Source organism: Peromyscus leucopus, chromosome 1 (assembly GCF_004664715.2).
Source record: "Peromyscus leucopus breed LL Stock chromosome 1, UCI_PerLeu_2.1, whole genome shotgun sequence".
NCBI lineage: Eukaryota > Metazoa > Chordata > Mammalia > Rodentia > Cricetidae > Peromyscus > Peromyscus leucopus.
Window position 1 is genome coordinate 57,378,074 of NC_051063.1, and position 17,321 is coordinate 57,395,394.

Below are 17,321 nucleotides of genomic sequence, written 5' to 3' on the forward strand. Positions count from 1 at the left end.
ATGATCTGAGGGCTAAGTTACAAGCTCGGCGTGATGACTGTGGGGGATAGAGGGTTGAATATAGGGTTGGGATTGTGGCCTATGTATTTGCCGTATTTCTTTGTCATTTTCCTTTTTCTCCGGTTCTTCTGCCACAGTCACAATTCCATGGTTCCTGCAAAAAACAAAAACAAATCCCAAACCCCTAAAAAACCCAGCTTAATGTGTTCCCAGGGCCAGTGTTAATGATCTTTATTGCAGTCCAGACTCGTCAAAGTGATCTGGCGTATTGATTGGATCAGTATAACTGTCAGCTATCTTTAGATCCTGATGCCTTGTTGCCTCATCAGCCCTCAGGGTTCTCATTCAAGCCAGAAGGAGCTACAGAGCTAAATCATTTGTCATTTTCCTTTCTCTTGCAGATGGTTTAAAAACGGTTTCTTTTTATTTAAAATACTCATTTGTGTTAATTCTATAACCCACTCATACTTTGCTTTTTATATATTTCTGAGTTTTAAGTTCTTATAACTTGGGGGAAAGTTAGGTTTGGTGAATGGGAGGACAGAACTGTAATGAGTGTTTGGGGGAAAGGGATTTTCCTTATATCTTCAGAACATTCACCTTCTACACATATCAATCGCCTCTAGACCTTGGCCATTGGAGAAGTTGCGGCAAGACTACATAGATAGAGGCTTCTAGCCTTGTCAGCCTGTCCTCTTCTGAGGTTTGGCTTTTGATTTCAACTCCGTTGGGTGGCCTGAGACTATTTCTTGAAATAGAGGTAATGAGAGACTGTCAATGAGGAGTGTACTATGTTTCTGATCATATCTCTACACACAACCCTCCTGGCCCTTGCATCCCCAATGAAGCTGTGTCAGAGAGTCCTTTCACAGTCTGTTGATTTCCCACGCGTTTTGGCCTATCAAGCCAAGTCAGTGGAAATAGAGTAGCATGAATGGGTAAAGTCATAATGAAAATACATTTACTAGATTTATGGACTAGTGTTATTTAATAGAAGTTTGGGTAATAGAGAAGATAAGATAGCACACAGAAAGCTAATATTTAAATTCTATTTTGAAAACATGCTAAATTAAGACTTTCTTTTGAAAACCTAAAGTTGATTACAGGTCTACCTCTGAGTCATCTGAAATCTGTATTTAAAGCTTGAGATAGTAGTGCTTGGGAGCTTAGTCTTGGGTTGACTAGAGAGATCTCCACACTGGGAAGTGAACTGGGTACAGTTAATAAGCAAAGGGTAGATGGGAGAGGAGAAGAGGATGTGTCAGTGGCTAGAGAATACTTTTTTTTTGGAAATGAGGTTTGATTTGAAAACTTGCTACTGAGAATTCTCCAGTAGGACTTGCCTCAGGTTTGAGTTTGAATCCTAGTTCTACCTCTTTGTGTGATAATTGGACATGTCAGTAAGTACTTACGCCTCAAATTTGTCACCCAGCCTTTTTTTTTTCCCCTTTTTAAATTTGAGATGGTGTCACTTGTAGCCCTGGCTGGCCAGGAACTCAATGGATAGATGAGGCTGCCCTCGGTTCAGACTCAGCTGTTGGCCTGCCTCTGTTTCATGAGTGCTGTAATTAAAGCTGTAATGGAAGCACAACCATACTCAGCCTTTTCTTTACTTTTTTTTCTCTTTATTTTTTTTTGAGACAGGCTTTTACATGCCTGAGGTTGGTCTCCCAACTCCATATGTAGCTGAGGATGGCCTTGAATTCATATCTTTCTGTCTTCACATTCCAAGTGCTACAGTTACTGACATGTACCACTGTGCCCAGTGTATATGGTGCTTGGGATTTGAATGACTCCAGGGACTCCTTCATGCTAGGAAGCATTGTACCAACTGAGCTATGTCCTTAGTTCCTCATCTGACAATGATCACAGTTCTAAGTATTGCTTAAAAGTCATTTTTTTATTAACCAACTCAGAAATGTAAATGATAATTTTAGTACCAAAAAAGTGATTTATATATTAATGTTCATCGAAACAAAATGCATTAGCTCTCGTAATTATTCCCTATTAGTATTAGAAGGGGCGAGTGAACATAGGACAAATGACAAGTGTTATAGTCGGCTACTAAGTTTTATCTCTTAGGGCTCCAGAGATGGCTCATTGGTTAAGAGTGCTTTCTGCTCTTGCAAAGGGGACTGACTGGGTTTGGTTCTCAGAACCTACTTGGCAGCTCACAACAACCCTTAACTCTATCTAGTTCTAGAGCATCCAATGCCCTCTGCGGGTCCTGTACATGGTGCACATAAATACTCACAGGCTCACACACATACCCATAAAACGAAATTCATTTTAGTAATGAGACATTAGAATTTGGGGTCACTGAAATGACCTAGTGTAGCACTTAGTTGTGCAAAGGACTTGGATATAGGTGTGAATGCAGCACATACAAGTCATACTTAAATCTGAATTTTTGCTGACTGGTAAATAATAGTGACTTAAGCTGCTAGACCACACCAGTTTTGGTTACCCTTCCCCAGACTCTGATGACACTATTTTGTGCCCTAGGATCATGTTCTTTCGTTTGTGGAAAACGAAGTTTGTGGACAAGGAGAGAAGTCTGAATGTCAGGGGTAGTATAGTCTAACTAGCAGAGGGCCTGGAGCAGGCCCGCTGTGGGGGTTAGCCTGTTGGCTCCCTGTGAACATCCTGGAAGGAGAACTGGCTTTTAATTTGAACTTGGGTCAAACTTGTAACTCATTTTTGGGTTAGAGGCCAGTTACTTATTAAAAGTGTAAATTATTAGATGGATGAGTTGGCTTATGGCTATATTTCTAGTACTAGAAAGGCTGAGGCAGGAGGATCATGACTTTGAGGTCAGACAAAAGGCATCTAAGAATTTTTTGTTATGTTGCTGCAGAATGAACCCAGGTCCTTGCTAGGCAGGCATTTTGTGACTGGGTAACATCCCTAGCCCTGACAGACAAGATGATTTAAAAATAGTATTCCAGGACAGTGAGATGGCTCAGGCAGCAAAAGTGCTTCTGTAGGTGGGATTATAGATAAGGTAGAGGGATTGAATTAGGTGCCTAATTTTTTTTTATTTAGGGAAAATTATACACCAAGTTCCTATAGCTGTGAGTAACCTGTGAGTAAGCTGTGGGTAAATAGACATCAATATGAAGACACTTGATCTATAGTTAACCTCTTTACCTAAGGCTTCATTTTGCTTTTATCAAAGTTATGATGAAAAGCCACCTCGGACTTGATTACCAGATTTTGTTTCGAAAGAAATTGGAATGTTGTTCTGGGTGATGATAAGAGTAAGGGTGTATGCTTACAGTACTGGTAACTTTTTCCTTGAAGTTCTGGGATTCTAAACTTAAGTTCCTCACATGTTAGGCTCTTATCATTGAGCATATACCTCTCCAGCCAACATACCTATGTCCCAAGATCTTCCTCCAGCCAACATACCTATGTCCCAAGATCTTTTTTTTTTTTTTTTTTCTAGACAGGGTTTCTCTGTGTAGCTTTGAACCTTTCCTGGAACTCACTTGGTAGTCCAGGCTGGCCTCAAACTCACAGAGATCCGCGCTGTTTAATTTAGAGAAGGGCCACCACCGCCCACCTGTCTCAAGGTCTTAACATGATACTGAAAATTCAGTCACTTACTTCCTCATGGTTATCAAAAGTTTTCTCATGCATTAGTTTCTTAGCAAATATTTGAGTGTCTTTCAATGTTACCAGAGTAGTTCTAATATTGAGGGCATATAATATGGAAAATGAACAAGATAGAATTTCAAGTGATAGTAATTATTTGCAAAAGTAGCATGAAATCATGAGTTACAAGTCAGGGTCCATGCCTTTAGATGGGGTTGCCAGTAAAAGATCTGAAGAAAGAATTTTCTATTCTGAGTAGGTAGGGACGATAAAACCAGTCTTTATCTGGAGGGCTGGTAGTGGTCAAGCAGACTGAGAATGTAGCAAGAAATTGGTTGGGTAGATTGTTAGTCCATGGAGAAGTTTGAACACCTCACCCCCACCCCATTTTTCTTTTTGACAGAGTCAAACTATGTAGGCTTGGCTAGCTTGGAACTTGCTATGTAGACCAGGCTGGCATTGAACTCTCAGAGACTCAACTGTCCCTGCCTCTCATGTGCCTCTCATGGTATTGCCTGGTCAACTGTAATAGATTTTAAAAACGGAGATGATTTCGATTTGGGGGTTGGTCATAGGGTGAGGTCTGGTGGTCTTGATGTCTGCACAGTGGCGTGAATTGTGATCCCTTGAATTGTTGCCAGTTTCTACCTTTGAACCTGTAGAGATTCTAGTTTAGTGAATGAATTGGTCCTGTATGCTATTGCAGGTTTTTTGTTTTGTTTGTTTTTTGTTTTTTGTTTTTATTTTTCAGGGATTTCAGCTTAAGAAAACTTTGAAGATTGAACTGAGAGAAAAGGATTCCTATACCATATGCATTTCTGGATGCATATTGAGTTGTGATAATGTAGTGTTAGACATCCTCAGAAAGATCCTGTGCAGGACAGTAGAACTGGTTGTTTTGATTACTGATATCAGGTGGCCTTTAATCAGTCTCAGGTGCATCAGAGTGAAATGAACCATGGCCATATTTAGTGTTATATTTTGAATTTTTTCCTTTTCTTTTTTTTTCAAGACAGAGTTTTCTGTGTAGCCCTAGTTGTCATGGAACTTGCCATGTAGCCCAGGCTGTCCTAGAACTCAGAGATCCGACTGCTTCTGCCTCCCAAGTGCTGGGGGTAAAGGCCTGTGCCACTACTGCCTGGCTCTCTCTCGCGCGCTCTCTCTCTCTCTCTCTCTCTCTCTCTCTCTCTCTCTCTCTCTCTCTCTCTCTCGCTCTCTCTCTCTCTGTCTCTCTGTATAAATGTATATGTATGTGTTTGTTCTGTTTTTTTTTTTTTTTCGTTTGTTTTGTTTTGTTTTTTTTTTGAGTTTTTTTCAAGACAGAGTTTCTGTGTGTAGCTTTGGTGCCTGGTGCCTGTCCTGGATCTCGCTCTGTAGACCACACTGACCTTGATTGAACTCACAGAGATCACCTGGCTCTGCCTCCCGAGTGCTGGGATTAAAGGTGTGCACCACCACGCCCAGCTATATTTTAACTTTTTAAAGATACCTTTTCTCATACTTAAATTGACTAGTTTTCTGCTACTTAGTTAGGCTTGTTTTCTGTCTTGTGCTTTTTGTTTTAAGCTCTCTCCCTCCCTCCCTCCTCTCCTCCTCTCCTCTCCCTCCCTCTCTCCCTCTCCCCCCTCACCCTCGCTCTCGGTGTGTCAGTTTTGGATGGAAGTATGCTATTTGTGTTATTTCACTCCTGATCATCCTGTTCTCATGAAGTTCCCCTGCTTTCTGCTTGTTCATGTTTAAGTTACCATTCAGCACATTTCCTTTTATCCCCATCTTCAAAAGCTGCTTTGCAAAGGGTCATGACTAAAGTTGCTTGCTCCCTGAGTATGGGACTATATGAAGCAGCCAGTGGGTGAGAAAAATGTGAGGGAATTGGACCCTGTGAAGAATGTTCGTTTGTATTTGTTTACAGCTGAATTGTGACAAAGCCTTTTCTTCTAAGGTCAGTTCTAGGGAGTTTAAACTTTTGCAGCTCTGGTTAATGGCACCCAATAAAATCAAACAAAATCAAACTTTTGCTGTTCCCGTTTTTTGCTTTTGCTTTTTGTTTTTTGTTTTTTTCTCTTGGCGGGGTGAGGTTGGGTTGGGGGTCAGTTTCATGTTTACACACCATTTGGGGCGGTGGGAGGCGGTTGCCTAGAGGGTTCTTTAACCCCAGTGCCTTCTAGGTCTCTGGCTGGCTCATTTCGGCCATTACACCGTAATTGAAGCTGGATCCATGAACTGTTGTAGAATTTCTCAACTACCTAGTTTTAATTTCTGGGTAGCTATGGGGCTCCCGGAGGGCTAAAGTGGAAATTGCCCAGGGTGGAGGTTGATTTTAAGTAGGGGCGGGCGCTTGGCTCTTTATTGCCGGAGGTCTGTGTAAACTGCTCGGATGCAGTATCCATGCTGCGGGGTGTAGTGGCGTTCAGTTGAAGGGGGATGTGAAATCTTGGATTAGAGGACTGAGTACTCTCAGGGTGTGCAAGTGGAAGTGATGGAATATGAAAGCTTAACAAAGTTGGGGCCATGGAGCTACTAACTGCCACACTCAGGGTCTTGCTTGTTCTGCCTAATGGCGGGCCGCACTTCGAAGAAATCCACGTTTGTAGCTCCTCCCGCACATGGACCTCTTGCCCAATCAGTGGCTTCGGTTTCACTAGGCTGGGTACTCATTGGCTTTCGTATAAAAGCTCCGTATTACTGACGTTTCCACCTCTTCCTGGCCTCTCAGGTAATTGGCGTTCGCGGTAACCAATCAGGAAGAGGATCTCTGGGAACGCCCGCCTATTACTTTACCGAACGTCCAATCCGGTGGTAGGTTCACGCCCCCTTTCTACCCAGAGTCACTGCTGTGGCCGCCGCCATTTTAGCGTTTTATCAGAACCACCCGCGCTGCGAGGAGGACGACCTGCAGATTTCCATGTGGTGAGAGACTCCAAGTCCTGCTGTGTTCTTTGCTCTGTTAAAACTTACCTGACTCCCTTGGGCGTCAGGGTTGTCCTAGTGGGGTCGCGGCCCGCGCACCCGCCACTGAGAGCCGACCTCGGTCCTCGACTTTGTGCGGTAAGCCTGAAGCAGCCCTCCCCCAAGTCTCCACCCCCCACCCCCCACCCCTTGGTCCCTGGAATACCTTCCTTTTGTCCACTTCATCCTCTCCTTTGTTCGCTTTCCTATTTTGGGGTTTCCGCCCAGATAACGCTTAGATTTAGACAGAATTTCTCATGCCCCAGGGCATTGTCATTAACCAGTCTGTAGCTCCAATCTTTCACCAGGCAGTTTTTCTTTCTGTAGAAACTACTTTGTAATGTGTGTTCCCCCAAAAGTTTTCCCCTACTCGGGTGCTTTCTGTTTTTCCTATGCTTTTTATGTGGTTGAGCCCAGTGTTCACTATTCAAAGGAAACTCCTGAACGAAGCTACTGCAAGGCCCACGTTTCCGGAAACGGTTGCTAAGAGAGGAAGAGCTAATTAATTAGCAAGTCTAGTAGTTCGAATCTTGTTTTCTAATGGTCATCACAGTGGGCTGAAATGCTCAGTATATGTAGTTTTTCATTTATACACAAAACTACTCTTTGTCTAGGGGCAGGGGATGTACACTCAGTGGCAGAGCACTTGCCTATAATGTATTGCGCTGTAGGTTTGATGTCCAGAACCACAAAATCCCTTTGTCTACAAAAGACTGCCCTGTTAGAGACCTACCACTTTAATAGAAGTTCTTGTGGGGATCTCTTGTTGAACTCCCTGTGGGTTATTGTTTGGAGATGTGTGGGCATACCGGGAAGAGAAGTTGTTATATATATATTTTAAATGTGTTTATTATGTATACAGAAGAGGGTGCCAGATCTCATTGCAGATGGTTGTGAGCCACCATGTGGGTGCTGGGAATTGAACCTCTGGACCTCTGGAAGAACAGTTGAGCTCTTAACCTCTGAGCCATCTCTCCAGCCCCCCCCCCTTTTTTTTTAACTGTATGCTAGAGTGAAAGGAGGTGATAGTAATTTAATTAATTAATTTTTTGAATAGTGGCTGTGAACTTAGGTCTCCCCTTAAAAATTTTGTCTTTTTACCTGCAGGCTGTGTGGAGATGGTGAAGCTATTCATTGGAAATCTGCCCCGGGAGGCCACAGAGCAAGAGATCCGCTCACTCTTTGAGCAGTACGGGAAGGTGCTGGAATGTGACATCATTAAGAACTATGGTTTTGTGCACATAGAGGACAAGACGGCCGCTGAGGATGCCATACGCAACCTGCACCACTACAAGCTGCACGGAGTGAACATCAATGTGGAAGCCAGCAAGAATAAGAGCAAAGCTTCAACCAAGTTACATGTGGGCAACATCAGCCCCACTTGTACCAACCAAGAGCTTCGGGCCAAGTTTGAGGAGTATGGCCCAGTCATCGAATGTGACATCGTGAAAGATTATGCCTTTGTACACATGGAGCGGGCAGAGGATGCAGTGGAGGCCATCAGGGGCCTTGACAACACAGAGTTTCAAGGTGAATCACTCTCTTTTGGTGGGAGAGAGCTCAACACAAGGCTATTAGGAAGAAATTGGATGAGTAAAGGGTTTGGGATATCCATTTCTTCAGCAAAATTTTTTGTTTATTCATTTATTTTGTGTGCATGTGTGCGCACTGCAACGTGCGAATGGAGATCAGAGGACAACTTGTGGGAGTCTTTTCTCTCCTAGCATGTGGGTCCCAGGTATGGAACTTAGGTGGTCAGGCCTGACAAGTCAGGTGACAAGGGCTTCTTTCCATTACTCCCTGAGTCAGGTCGGGTCCACTGAGCCTCAACCTCTTTCTTATGAAGCCTTCAGAAACAAGGAAGGAAGTAGGTAATGAATTTCTTAAAATGGAGACTGGTGGTTTGGATTGGGGGCAAAAAGTTGGTTTTCATTTGTAGTCTTTAAGGCTTTTGAGCCTGTTGTGAAATCCTTTCTCTCTGCCTGGCAGTGGTGATGCATGCCTTAATCCCAGCACTCTGGAGGCAGAGGCAGGCACATCTCTTTAAGTTGAGGCCAGCCTGGTCTACAGAGTGAGTTCCAGGACAGCCAGGGCTGTTACACAGAGAAAAACAAAAACAAAAAAAAAGGAGGGGGGGACAAGTCATTTCTCTGAAGACTTTTTCTTTTACCCCATTTTTGTAGAACAAAAAGCTTCACTCGATGGTTTATTGGCTCAACACAGCATCACCATTGTGTTGCACTTGATAGAGGAAAATCCAGAGAAAGCAACATGTCAGGGACAATTTGGGTTAAGCTTCCCCTCTGGTCCCAGTTCTTTTCAGTAAAGATAATGAGCTTTAAAAGGTTCTGGCTCAGCCGGGCGTTGGTGGCGCACGCCTTTAATCCCAGCACTCGGGAGGCAGAGCCAGGTGGATCTCTGTGAGTTCGAGGCCAGCCTGGGCTACCAAGTGAGCTCCAGGAAAGGCGCAAAGCTACACAGAGAAACCCTGTCTCGAAAAACCAAAAAAAAAAAAAAAAAAAAAAGGTTCTGGCTCTAACTAATTTTGCTTTACATCTGTGCCAAGGAGTTACATTTTCAAAACCACTTAGCATTAGAAGACTGATTTTTAAGGGTCTAGGGAGGAAGCATTGGGATTTGGAGCAATAATGGCATGTTTTCTAGTTGGTTTCAGGTGCATGTATGAGTACATTGGTTTAGACATTTGGGGGATAGTTTGGGTGTTACCATGAAGCCCTGGTTAGGTGAATTGTTTTGTGCCCAAAGGGCATCTTGGGTGTTGATGTGGATTATCAATTGATTTGGAAGGTATTTAGTTTTATTTTAAGATCAAAACTTTTTGTCAAGAGTGGCATTTAAATGATTGCCGAACATTTAAATTGCCAGCTGAACTTTGAACTCCTCCCATGCTTCCAGGTTCCAAGAGTCAGAAAAAGTTTTTCCTAAGGTTCTGATGAACTTCCAAATTACAGAATGGTCCTGGAAGTCATAGCTATATTTCTTAGAGGGGGGGGGATACACAGAAATTTTTGAAATATTTATGTGTGTGGCCTACAGAAATCAGAAGACTGTGTCAGATCCCTTGGAACTGGAGCCAGGTGGTTGTCAGCCACATGATGATACAGATGCTAGGAACTGAACCCAGGTCCTCTGGAAGAGCAGGAAGTGCTCTTAACTGCTGAGCTATCCCACCAGACCCCTAACTGTATTTCTATTTCTTTTCTTTTTTTTAAAGTATTTTATGTGTGTTGCTTGAGTGTGGTATGTATGTGCACAGTATGTGTGCAGATTCCCCCCGGAACTGTTTCAGATCTGGGTTCTGGCTATATTAACACAAAGTAGTGGCTGGTTCTTTTCTTCAGTGCTACTTTTGTTGAACAGTGCTTTACTGTCATCTTTGTTCATTTCCCTTAAATTGAACCTTTCTGAGAGTCTGATGACACCCCCCCCCCATGTGACAAGTGCCCAGTGTCATGGGCATTGCTGTGCATTATTAAAAATGTCACACATTTCTCAGGAGGTCTAGTTTGCTTCCCTTTTTTAATTGGAAAGCTGAGAGTTATTTTGTCAACAACTTAATTGGAAGCAAAGACTGCTTTTGTGGAGGGTTCTGGCATGATACCTGATTTTTGGAGACTTTCCAGCACTTTAATCACAAAAGAGGTGGTGTCTACTAGTGGCAGTTACATGTGTAAGGGGAGGACGGTGTGGTTCATTTGAGCGCAAGATGCTAACCTGTTTAGTTAATTTTACAGTATTTACTGTAATGCCATCTTTTTTAAAAATACGGTGCTTTCCACATGCTAATAAGTGTTCTGCTCCTGAGCAACAACTGGAGGCCATCTCTTCCCTCCTTTCTTCATTACTAAGGTTGGGCCCAAGCCATTTTCCTGCCTCCAGCCTCCTCTAGGTGTGTTCCCCAAGCCCCCAGTGTGTGTGTGGGGTGTGTGTGTGTGTGTGTGTGTGTGTGTGTGTGTGTGTGTGTGTGGTATTTTGAGACAGGGTTTCTCTGTGTAACAACTGCCTTAGCTGTCCTGGAACTTGCTCTGCAGAGCAGGCTGTCCTCAAACTCAGAGGTCTGCCTGCTTCTGCCTCCTGAGTGGATTAAAGGCATGCTCTACCATGCCTGCCTCTGTTTGAATTCCTAATTGATTAGAGGTTTTTTTGTGTGTGTTGAGTAATGATAATTTACCTGACTGATCCTTTCCTTTTCAGTTTATCACAATTGGGTATATTCTCTTTTTTGCTTGCCTACTTGAAGAAAACTGATTTTAAATTTAAAAGGTTTAGTTCCTTTTTTGGACACCAGAATCAACAAAATCATACATCAGGGCATTTATCAATGAATGACTCTGTCTTAAATGTGTTTGTTTGTTTCTTGATTGCTTTTTTTTTTTTTTTTTTTGTAATTTGTTATATGTCCTAAAGTCCTGTGGCGTCGTAGTCTTCCCCCACCCCCAAATGTCATGGTAGTCTGTTACAACCTGTAAATACCTAATTGCCTGTCTTTGTTCTTTTGATGATTTGGAGCCTAGTAGATTTATTAAGCTTTACCTATTTTTGTGTTTTGTCTCTCCACTTCTTTTCTATTTTCTGGGATCTAATTTTGATTTTTCAGGTGAGATTATTTACCACTTTCTCTGGTGCTAGAGAACCTACTTCTAGTCACTTTTTAAAAAGTTATTTTTTTTAGTCTTATTTTTATTATTTTATGTATATGTATTTTGCCTGCATGTATTTCTGTGCACCTCATGTGTGCCTAGTACCCCAGGAGGCCAGAAGAGGGCTTCAGTTCCCCTGGAACTGGATTTGTAGTAGATGGTTGTGAGATGCCATGTGGGTACTGGGAATCGAACCCAGGTCATCTGGAAGAGCAGACAGTGCCTTTAACCTCTGAGCCATCTCTCCTCACATTTTTTTTTTTTAAATGAGTTTGTCTGCATGTATGTGTGTGTGTGTACCACATGTGTGCCTGGCACCTTGGAGGCCAGAAGAGGGGATCAGATCCCCTGGAAACTGGAGTTACAGGTAATTATGATGTCATGTGAATGTTGGGAATAGAATCTGACTTCTCGGGAAAAGCAGCCAGTGATCTTAACCACTGTGCCATCCTTCCAGCCCCCTTCTCTGTTACCTCTTTAACATATGTATTTGGGTACATTGGAGTCTTTGCATTGTGAAGATTTTGCTGGGTTTAGATCACTTTTGAATTCATTTGCCAGTAAACTTGTTGATATTATTAGTAGAAATTTCTTAGGTGAAAGATTGAGATTTTAATTTTAACCTTTATTCTAAAAGTTGGTGCTTTTCTTTTATTAGGACTTTTAGAGCTATTTTGTATTTTCAAAATACCAATTGGGATTTTCAAAGAAAGGTGTTTGGAGCATGTTCTTAGAATTACACATTCTTACTTGATATTTGAGACAGGCTGTATGTAACTCATATTGAGCTCCAGTTTAACTATTCTCTAGCCTCACTCTTCAGAGTGCTAGGATTAAGGACAGTGCCACCATGCTCAGCTTTTTTCATCTTCTCTCTTAAATAAGAAAGCATTGTAATTCTTCTCTGAGCAGTTTGTTTCACTGACATTGTTGGTTATTCTTGTACCTTTCTTGTTCTTTTTTATTAAAATGTATTTCCTCTGTGTGTGTGTTTGTTGACAGCTTGCCCAATTTTCTTTTGACTTTTACTGGAGAGTCAAATTGTGGCTAATCCCTATTAGGATGATTATTAAATGAGATAGAACAGTTTAAAGAGAAGACCTTCATCTTGTGTCCCCAGACTTCCTTAATTCATGACTAGTCGGGAGATCTAGCTTGAAACTTGGCTGCCAGGCTCAGCTTTGGAACAAATCCTGATCATTCTTAAGTGTTGGTAACTTTAGAATCTCTTTGATTTGGGGTATCTATGCATAAAATTGGCTCAACATTTTTTTCCTACTTAATGCAATCTTGATAGAAAAGATGGGAATGCCAGGTTTTTGGAGCACTCTCAGTTTGAGTTTCTTTTGTATTGGGCCATTGGGGTAGCTATTTGTCCAGTTACTTGGCAGTGGATGAAATCTCTCCTTTTTTGAGTAAGAGTAGAATTCTTAAACAGAAAGCTGGTGTTGATAGCTATAATATTTCTTATTCATCTGGTTATCCTTTGCTTGAAATCAGGCCATTTATACTGAATCTATATGTTGAGTTTCCCCCTCCCCCAAAGAAAGTCTTTTTGACAATTTGTCACACACACACACATCAAGAGTTGTTTAGGAAAAGCCATTGCTGTGACCAGTGGCTGGGGTAGGGGCTTGGGCTATTACTTTGTGATAGCAACCCTTCTTGCGTCTGTTTCTTCAAGGCAAACGAATGCACGTGCAGTTGTCCACCAGCCGGCTTAGGACTGCGCCCGGGATGGGAGACCAGAGCGGCTGCTATCGGTGCGGGAAAGAGGGGCACTGGTCCAAAGAGTGTCCAGTAGATCGTTCGGGCCGCGTGGCAGACTTGACTGAGCAGTATAATGAGCAGTATGGAGCGGTGCGCACGCCTTACACCATGAGTTATGGGGATTCATTGTATTACAACAACGCATACGGAGCGCTAGATGCCTACTACAAGCGCTGCCGTGCTGCCCGGTCCTATGAGGCAGTGGCAGCTGCAGCTGCCTCTGCATATAACTATGCAGAGCAGACTCTGTCCCAGCTGCCACAAGTCCAGAACACAGCCATGGCCAGTCACCTCACCTCCACCTCTCTTGATCCCTACAATAGACATCTGTTGCCGCCTTCAGGAGCTGCTGCTGCAGCAGCTGCTGCAGCTTCTTGTACTGCAGCTTCTGCTTCATATTACGGGCGGGATCGGAGCCCCCTGCGTCGCGCTACAGGCCCAGTCCCCACTGTTGGAGAGGGCTACGGTTACGGGCATGGCAGTGAGTTGTCCCAAGCTTCAGCAGTCATGCGGAATTCCCTGTACGACATGGCCCGGTATGAGCGGGAGCAGTATGCGGATCGGGCGCGGTACTCAGCCTTTTAAAGTTTGAGGTGAGAGTGGGGGGTGTCCCCTGTTGGTTTTGTCATCCCTCTGTGGCCTCCAATTAGGCTGCCCTCCTTGCTTGCCTTCTGCAGGGCTAGTGTGAGGTTACTAGCATGGTTCAGTTTACAGACAAATCCTTAAATGCTGAATTTGAAGTAAATATCCTTTGCTCTTGTGCCTATTTTTCCAGGGCTTCTAATAGTAGGAGGCATTCTCATTGTATTTGTGTCTGGAACACAATGGTGTACTGGTGAATTTTGGGTCAAGTCTGTGTGCTTCTGTAATTGACCTGGGATCCAGACATTTAGACTTAGGTGTGCAGCTTCTCAGAGTCTGCTGAATTTCTTAGCTGTGCGGCACTAGTTTTTTTTTTTTTTTCCTTTCTTGAGTTTGCTGTATTGCATTATGTTGTGAAAGGGTCTGATAGGACCACTAATGATAAAGTTCGTAACTAGTTAACTGATTATTATTGTTCAAATCCTATGAAGACCTACAAAATGGCATCATCTTAATCTTGAAGAATATTTCTCACACTCTCAAAGGTCTGTCTTAGGCACTTTTAAAGAATTTAACTAGTGATATGAGGCAGAGAATGGTAGCAAACATTTCTCAGAGTAAGGAAGTCTGACATAAACTTCAAAGTCCAACTTAGCTGCTCAGTCCAGCTTCATGTCCGTAAGAGTCCAGTTTTGTTATCTTTTATTCTGTTGTGTTGTAGCCTTTGATTTTATTTACAGTTTTCATTTTTGACCCTGGGTTTGACATCTTTCACTTAGGTAACATAGCAGTATAAGTTTACATGCATACTTGTGTTTATTCCTGGGTAATATTGAAATCTAGGCTTAGGAACTTCATCATGACCACATCACTTCCTCATCTTTCCATTAGTTAAGGACCTTTACTACTCAACTTGACCTGAGTCCATTTGACAATGACAGAGTTTCACTTTGTAGCCTAATGCTGGCCTTACCTGCGGCAATTGTGCTTCAACCCTGAGTGCTGAAATAGGTGCTTATCACCATGGTGGTGCTTCTGTTTGTAATACATTCTCTTTTGATGCTTCTTGTCAGCTTTGGGCTCTAGGCTTTTAGAATTGCTGCTGTACTTAGGGTACTTTTCAGTTCTTTTAGTTTTGAGGAGCCCTACTGTGTCCCTGACATTGTCACAGATTCTTAATCTTGTAGTACAGGTACTTTGTCATCTTTTATAATTAAGGCCGAAAGTATGTGGCTTGCCCGGGTCCATTGACTGGTCCAAATGACTGACTGGGTTTATTGACTAGAATTGTGCTGGAAGAGAAACTTGAGTGACTTGATGTAGCTTACACATTCTCCAGTGCCTTCTTTTAAAAATTATATATATAAACCTTCAAACTTGTTCAGTTGATGCAACTTTTTTGTAGTTCTTGATTGATACAGTGTCCTTGGCAGTAATTTTTAGGTTGAAACATACTGTTGACTTTTAATCTCAGAGGCTAATTGGATCTTTCCCTTTTTTTTTTCTGTTCTGAGTTTGTGGAATTACCTTCTCTTGAGAATGCTAATAATGTTAGCATTGGAAGTAATAGAATGTCTTTTCCTATTAGGAAAAATTTGCTGTTTAATTTAGAGAAAGGCCTTTCTTTATTTACTAGGGGACTGTTTAGCTTTCCCAATGATTCTCTGACCTTCAAGCTGTTCTCATTTTTAGAAATTATGTTGATACTAAGGAAGGGTACAAGTAAACTTAAAAGTGAGTATTAAGGTATGACTTTGTAAGATGTTCTTTGAAGTTTCTCAGTGGGAAAGCCCTTTTGAGCTTTGCTGTAAAGCCCCTGTACTGTGCTCTCTTTCAGGTGGGATGTGTGTGGGCTGAAGTCCCGAGCTGCGGTTGTGCATGAGAATACACCCTTCGTGGTGCCCATCTCCGGGACGTTCTCGGCCCTGTGCATTCAGTTCCTCAGGAACCACGGACCTTATTTTACCTTGTTAAGTTCAGACTTGCTCTCCTATTCTCTCTCCTGCTCAATTTCCCGTTCTCCTGTTTATTCTTCTGTAGCTTCCCATTCATGTTCTGTTCTGTTCTGTTCTGTTCTCCCAGCATGCCTCCTGTGCAGAAACTGGTGGGGGCTCTGCTGTCTGTTCCCTGCCTCCTGACTGTAGCAGGTATTTGATTTGGGAATGACCTTGCTGAGAATCACTGCTCTGGGTTTTCATTTTTGGCCCAAAGGCTAGTCCTAGAGATTGGGATCACTTTCCAGTGAAATAAATGGTTTTTCAAATTAGGGAATGTGTGCTTTGAGAAAGTTCTTGTTTGGATTTGTTTCTGGGTTGTTTATTTGTACCCTGAACAGAAGGTGGGGAATGTTTAAACTATTTAGCTTTGGGTGAATAACACTGTAGAGGTTTTTAATTTTTTTATTTTTTTAAAGACCTTTAGGTACTAAAGGGAAAAGAGGTTATACAGAAGAATTGAACTAGGCATCCTTGTTTCAATGAAGACATTTCCTACTGGTCCACTTTTTGTTATAAAGCCAACTAACTAGTGGTCTAGAGCTGTAGATCTTTACTTGCCTTGAAAATAATCATTATGTATACTTACAACTGCTGTTAACACTCAGTCAACATATCTCCCATGACTTATGTCCAGGAAAGAGGTGAAGGTTTCAGGGAAAAGATGTAGCTTTCATCTTTGGGAAAAATGAAGGTATGGCTCCCACCAGAGTGCATTTTGCTACCCATTGACCAGTACTACTTTATGGTGCATTTCACCGTTCATATATATGATTCTGCCAAAATCAAGACTCTACATGAGTTCCACAAGCATCTCATAGCTTGTACTTAATGACTTTAGATGAGAGGTATAAAGGGCCTGGCAGCTCCTTTATAAGTCATTAATTAAACTTAGTTAATCAACAGTTAGGACAGTGTTTGAATGCAGTGAGGAACCACTGCTTTAGTATCATGTTTTTATTAAAAGTTTGTCTTCCATGTTTCAGCATATATAGAGCCGTGTCTCAGAATCATTTACTTGGTACTGAGTACCTACTGTTATGCCAGGCATGCTTTTAATAAATAATAAATAAAAGGGTCATAATGATAAGGATAAAAGGAAATAAAGATGATAAAGGAGCCACTTTTGACTTGGGTGACTTCAAAATTGTCTACTAACTGCTTCTATTCCATTGATTCATTTTAATTTATAGATGACTGGGATTGTGACAGCACTCTGTGGACAAAGGTAATTTTTTTGTGATGTGAGACCCTGTGCTAGGTGATGTATGTGTTGCTCCTCAGTCTTTCCTGGAAAAAGTTTTTCTTAGCAAGTTTTTCCTTCCGGGCTGAATTGTTTTCTTTGCCACCTCTGCCTGTCTTAGAAAGGTTCATACCTATTTTGGTCCCTTTTTCTTAGATCCAATTACTCTTGTGCACATATGAGTTTTAGCACAATTTCTTGATGTGAGTTGAAAGTTGGGAATGGCAAGTCTCAAGATGGAGACTTATATTTGTTGAGGATACTTTGACAGATGATGACCCAAGTGTTAGGAATTTTAGAGCTTTTTTTGTAGGATGGGGTGGGAAGCAGAAATAAAAGATACATCAAATCTGGCTTTGTGGCATGTTCCTTTGATGTTAGCTCTTAGCACTTGGAGCTGGCCATGGTGGCACACACCTTTTATCCCAGCACTTGGGAGGCAGAGTCAGGCGGATCTTGGAGTTCAAGGCCAGCCTGGTCTATATAGTGAGTTCCAGGAGACTGAGACCCTGCCTCAAATGAGTA

The 17,321-nt window shown here is 42.3% G+C and overlaps 1 protein-coding gene across 9 annotated transcripts in view; it reads left to right on the forward strand.

Annotated features, from left to right (window-relative positions):
• The window catches only part of LOC114709125 (RNA-binding protein 14), an 85,917-nt gene that overhangs the window by 12,268 nt on the left and 56,328 nt on the right, over window positions 1–17,321 (forward strand). For 3 of the 9 annotated variants that reach the window (XM_037208295.1, XM_028892789.2, XM_037208296.1), the window contains exons 1-2: window positions 6,312–6,645; window positions 7,654–8,076. In XM_037208295.1, the coding sequence (XP_037064190.1) occupies window positions 7,665–8,076 (412 nt within the window). In that variant the 5' untranslated portion in view covers window positions 6,312–6,645; window positions 7,654–7,664. Of the gene's footprint in view, window positions 1–6,311; window positions 6,646–7,653; window positions 8,077–12,891; window positions 13,571–15,396; window positions 15,827–17,321 lie in introns of those variants that run through there. The other 6 variants (XM_028892791.2, XM_037208284.1, XM_028892787.2 and 3 more) reach the window with 5 other exon arrangements.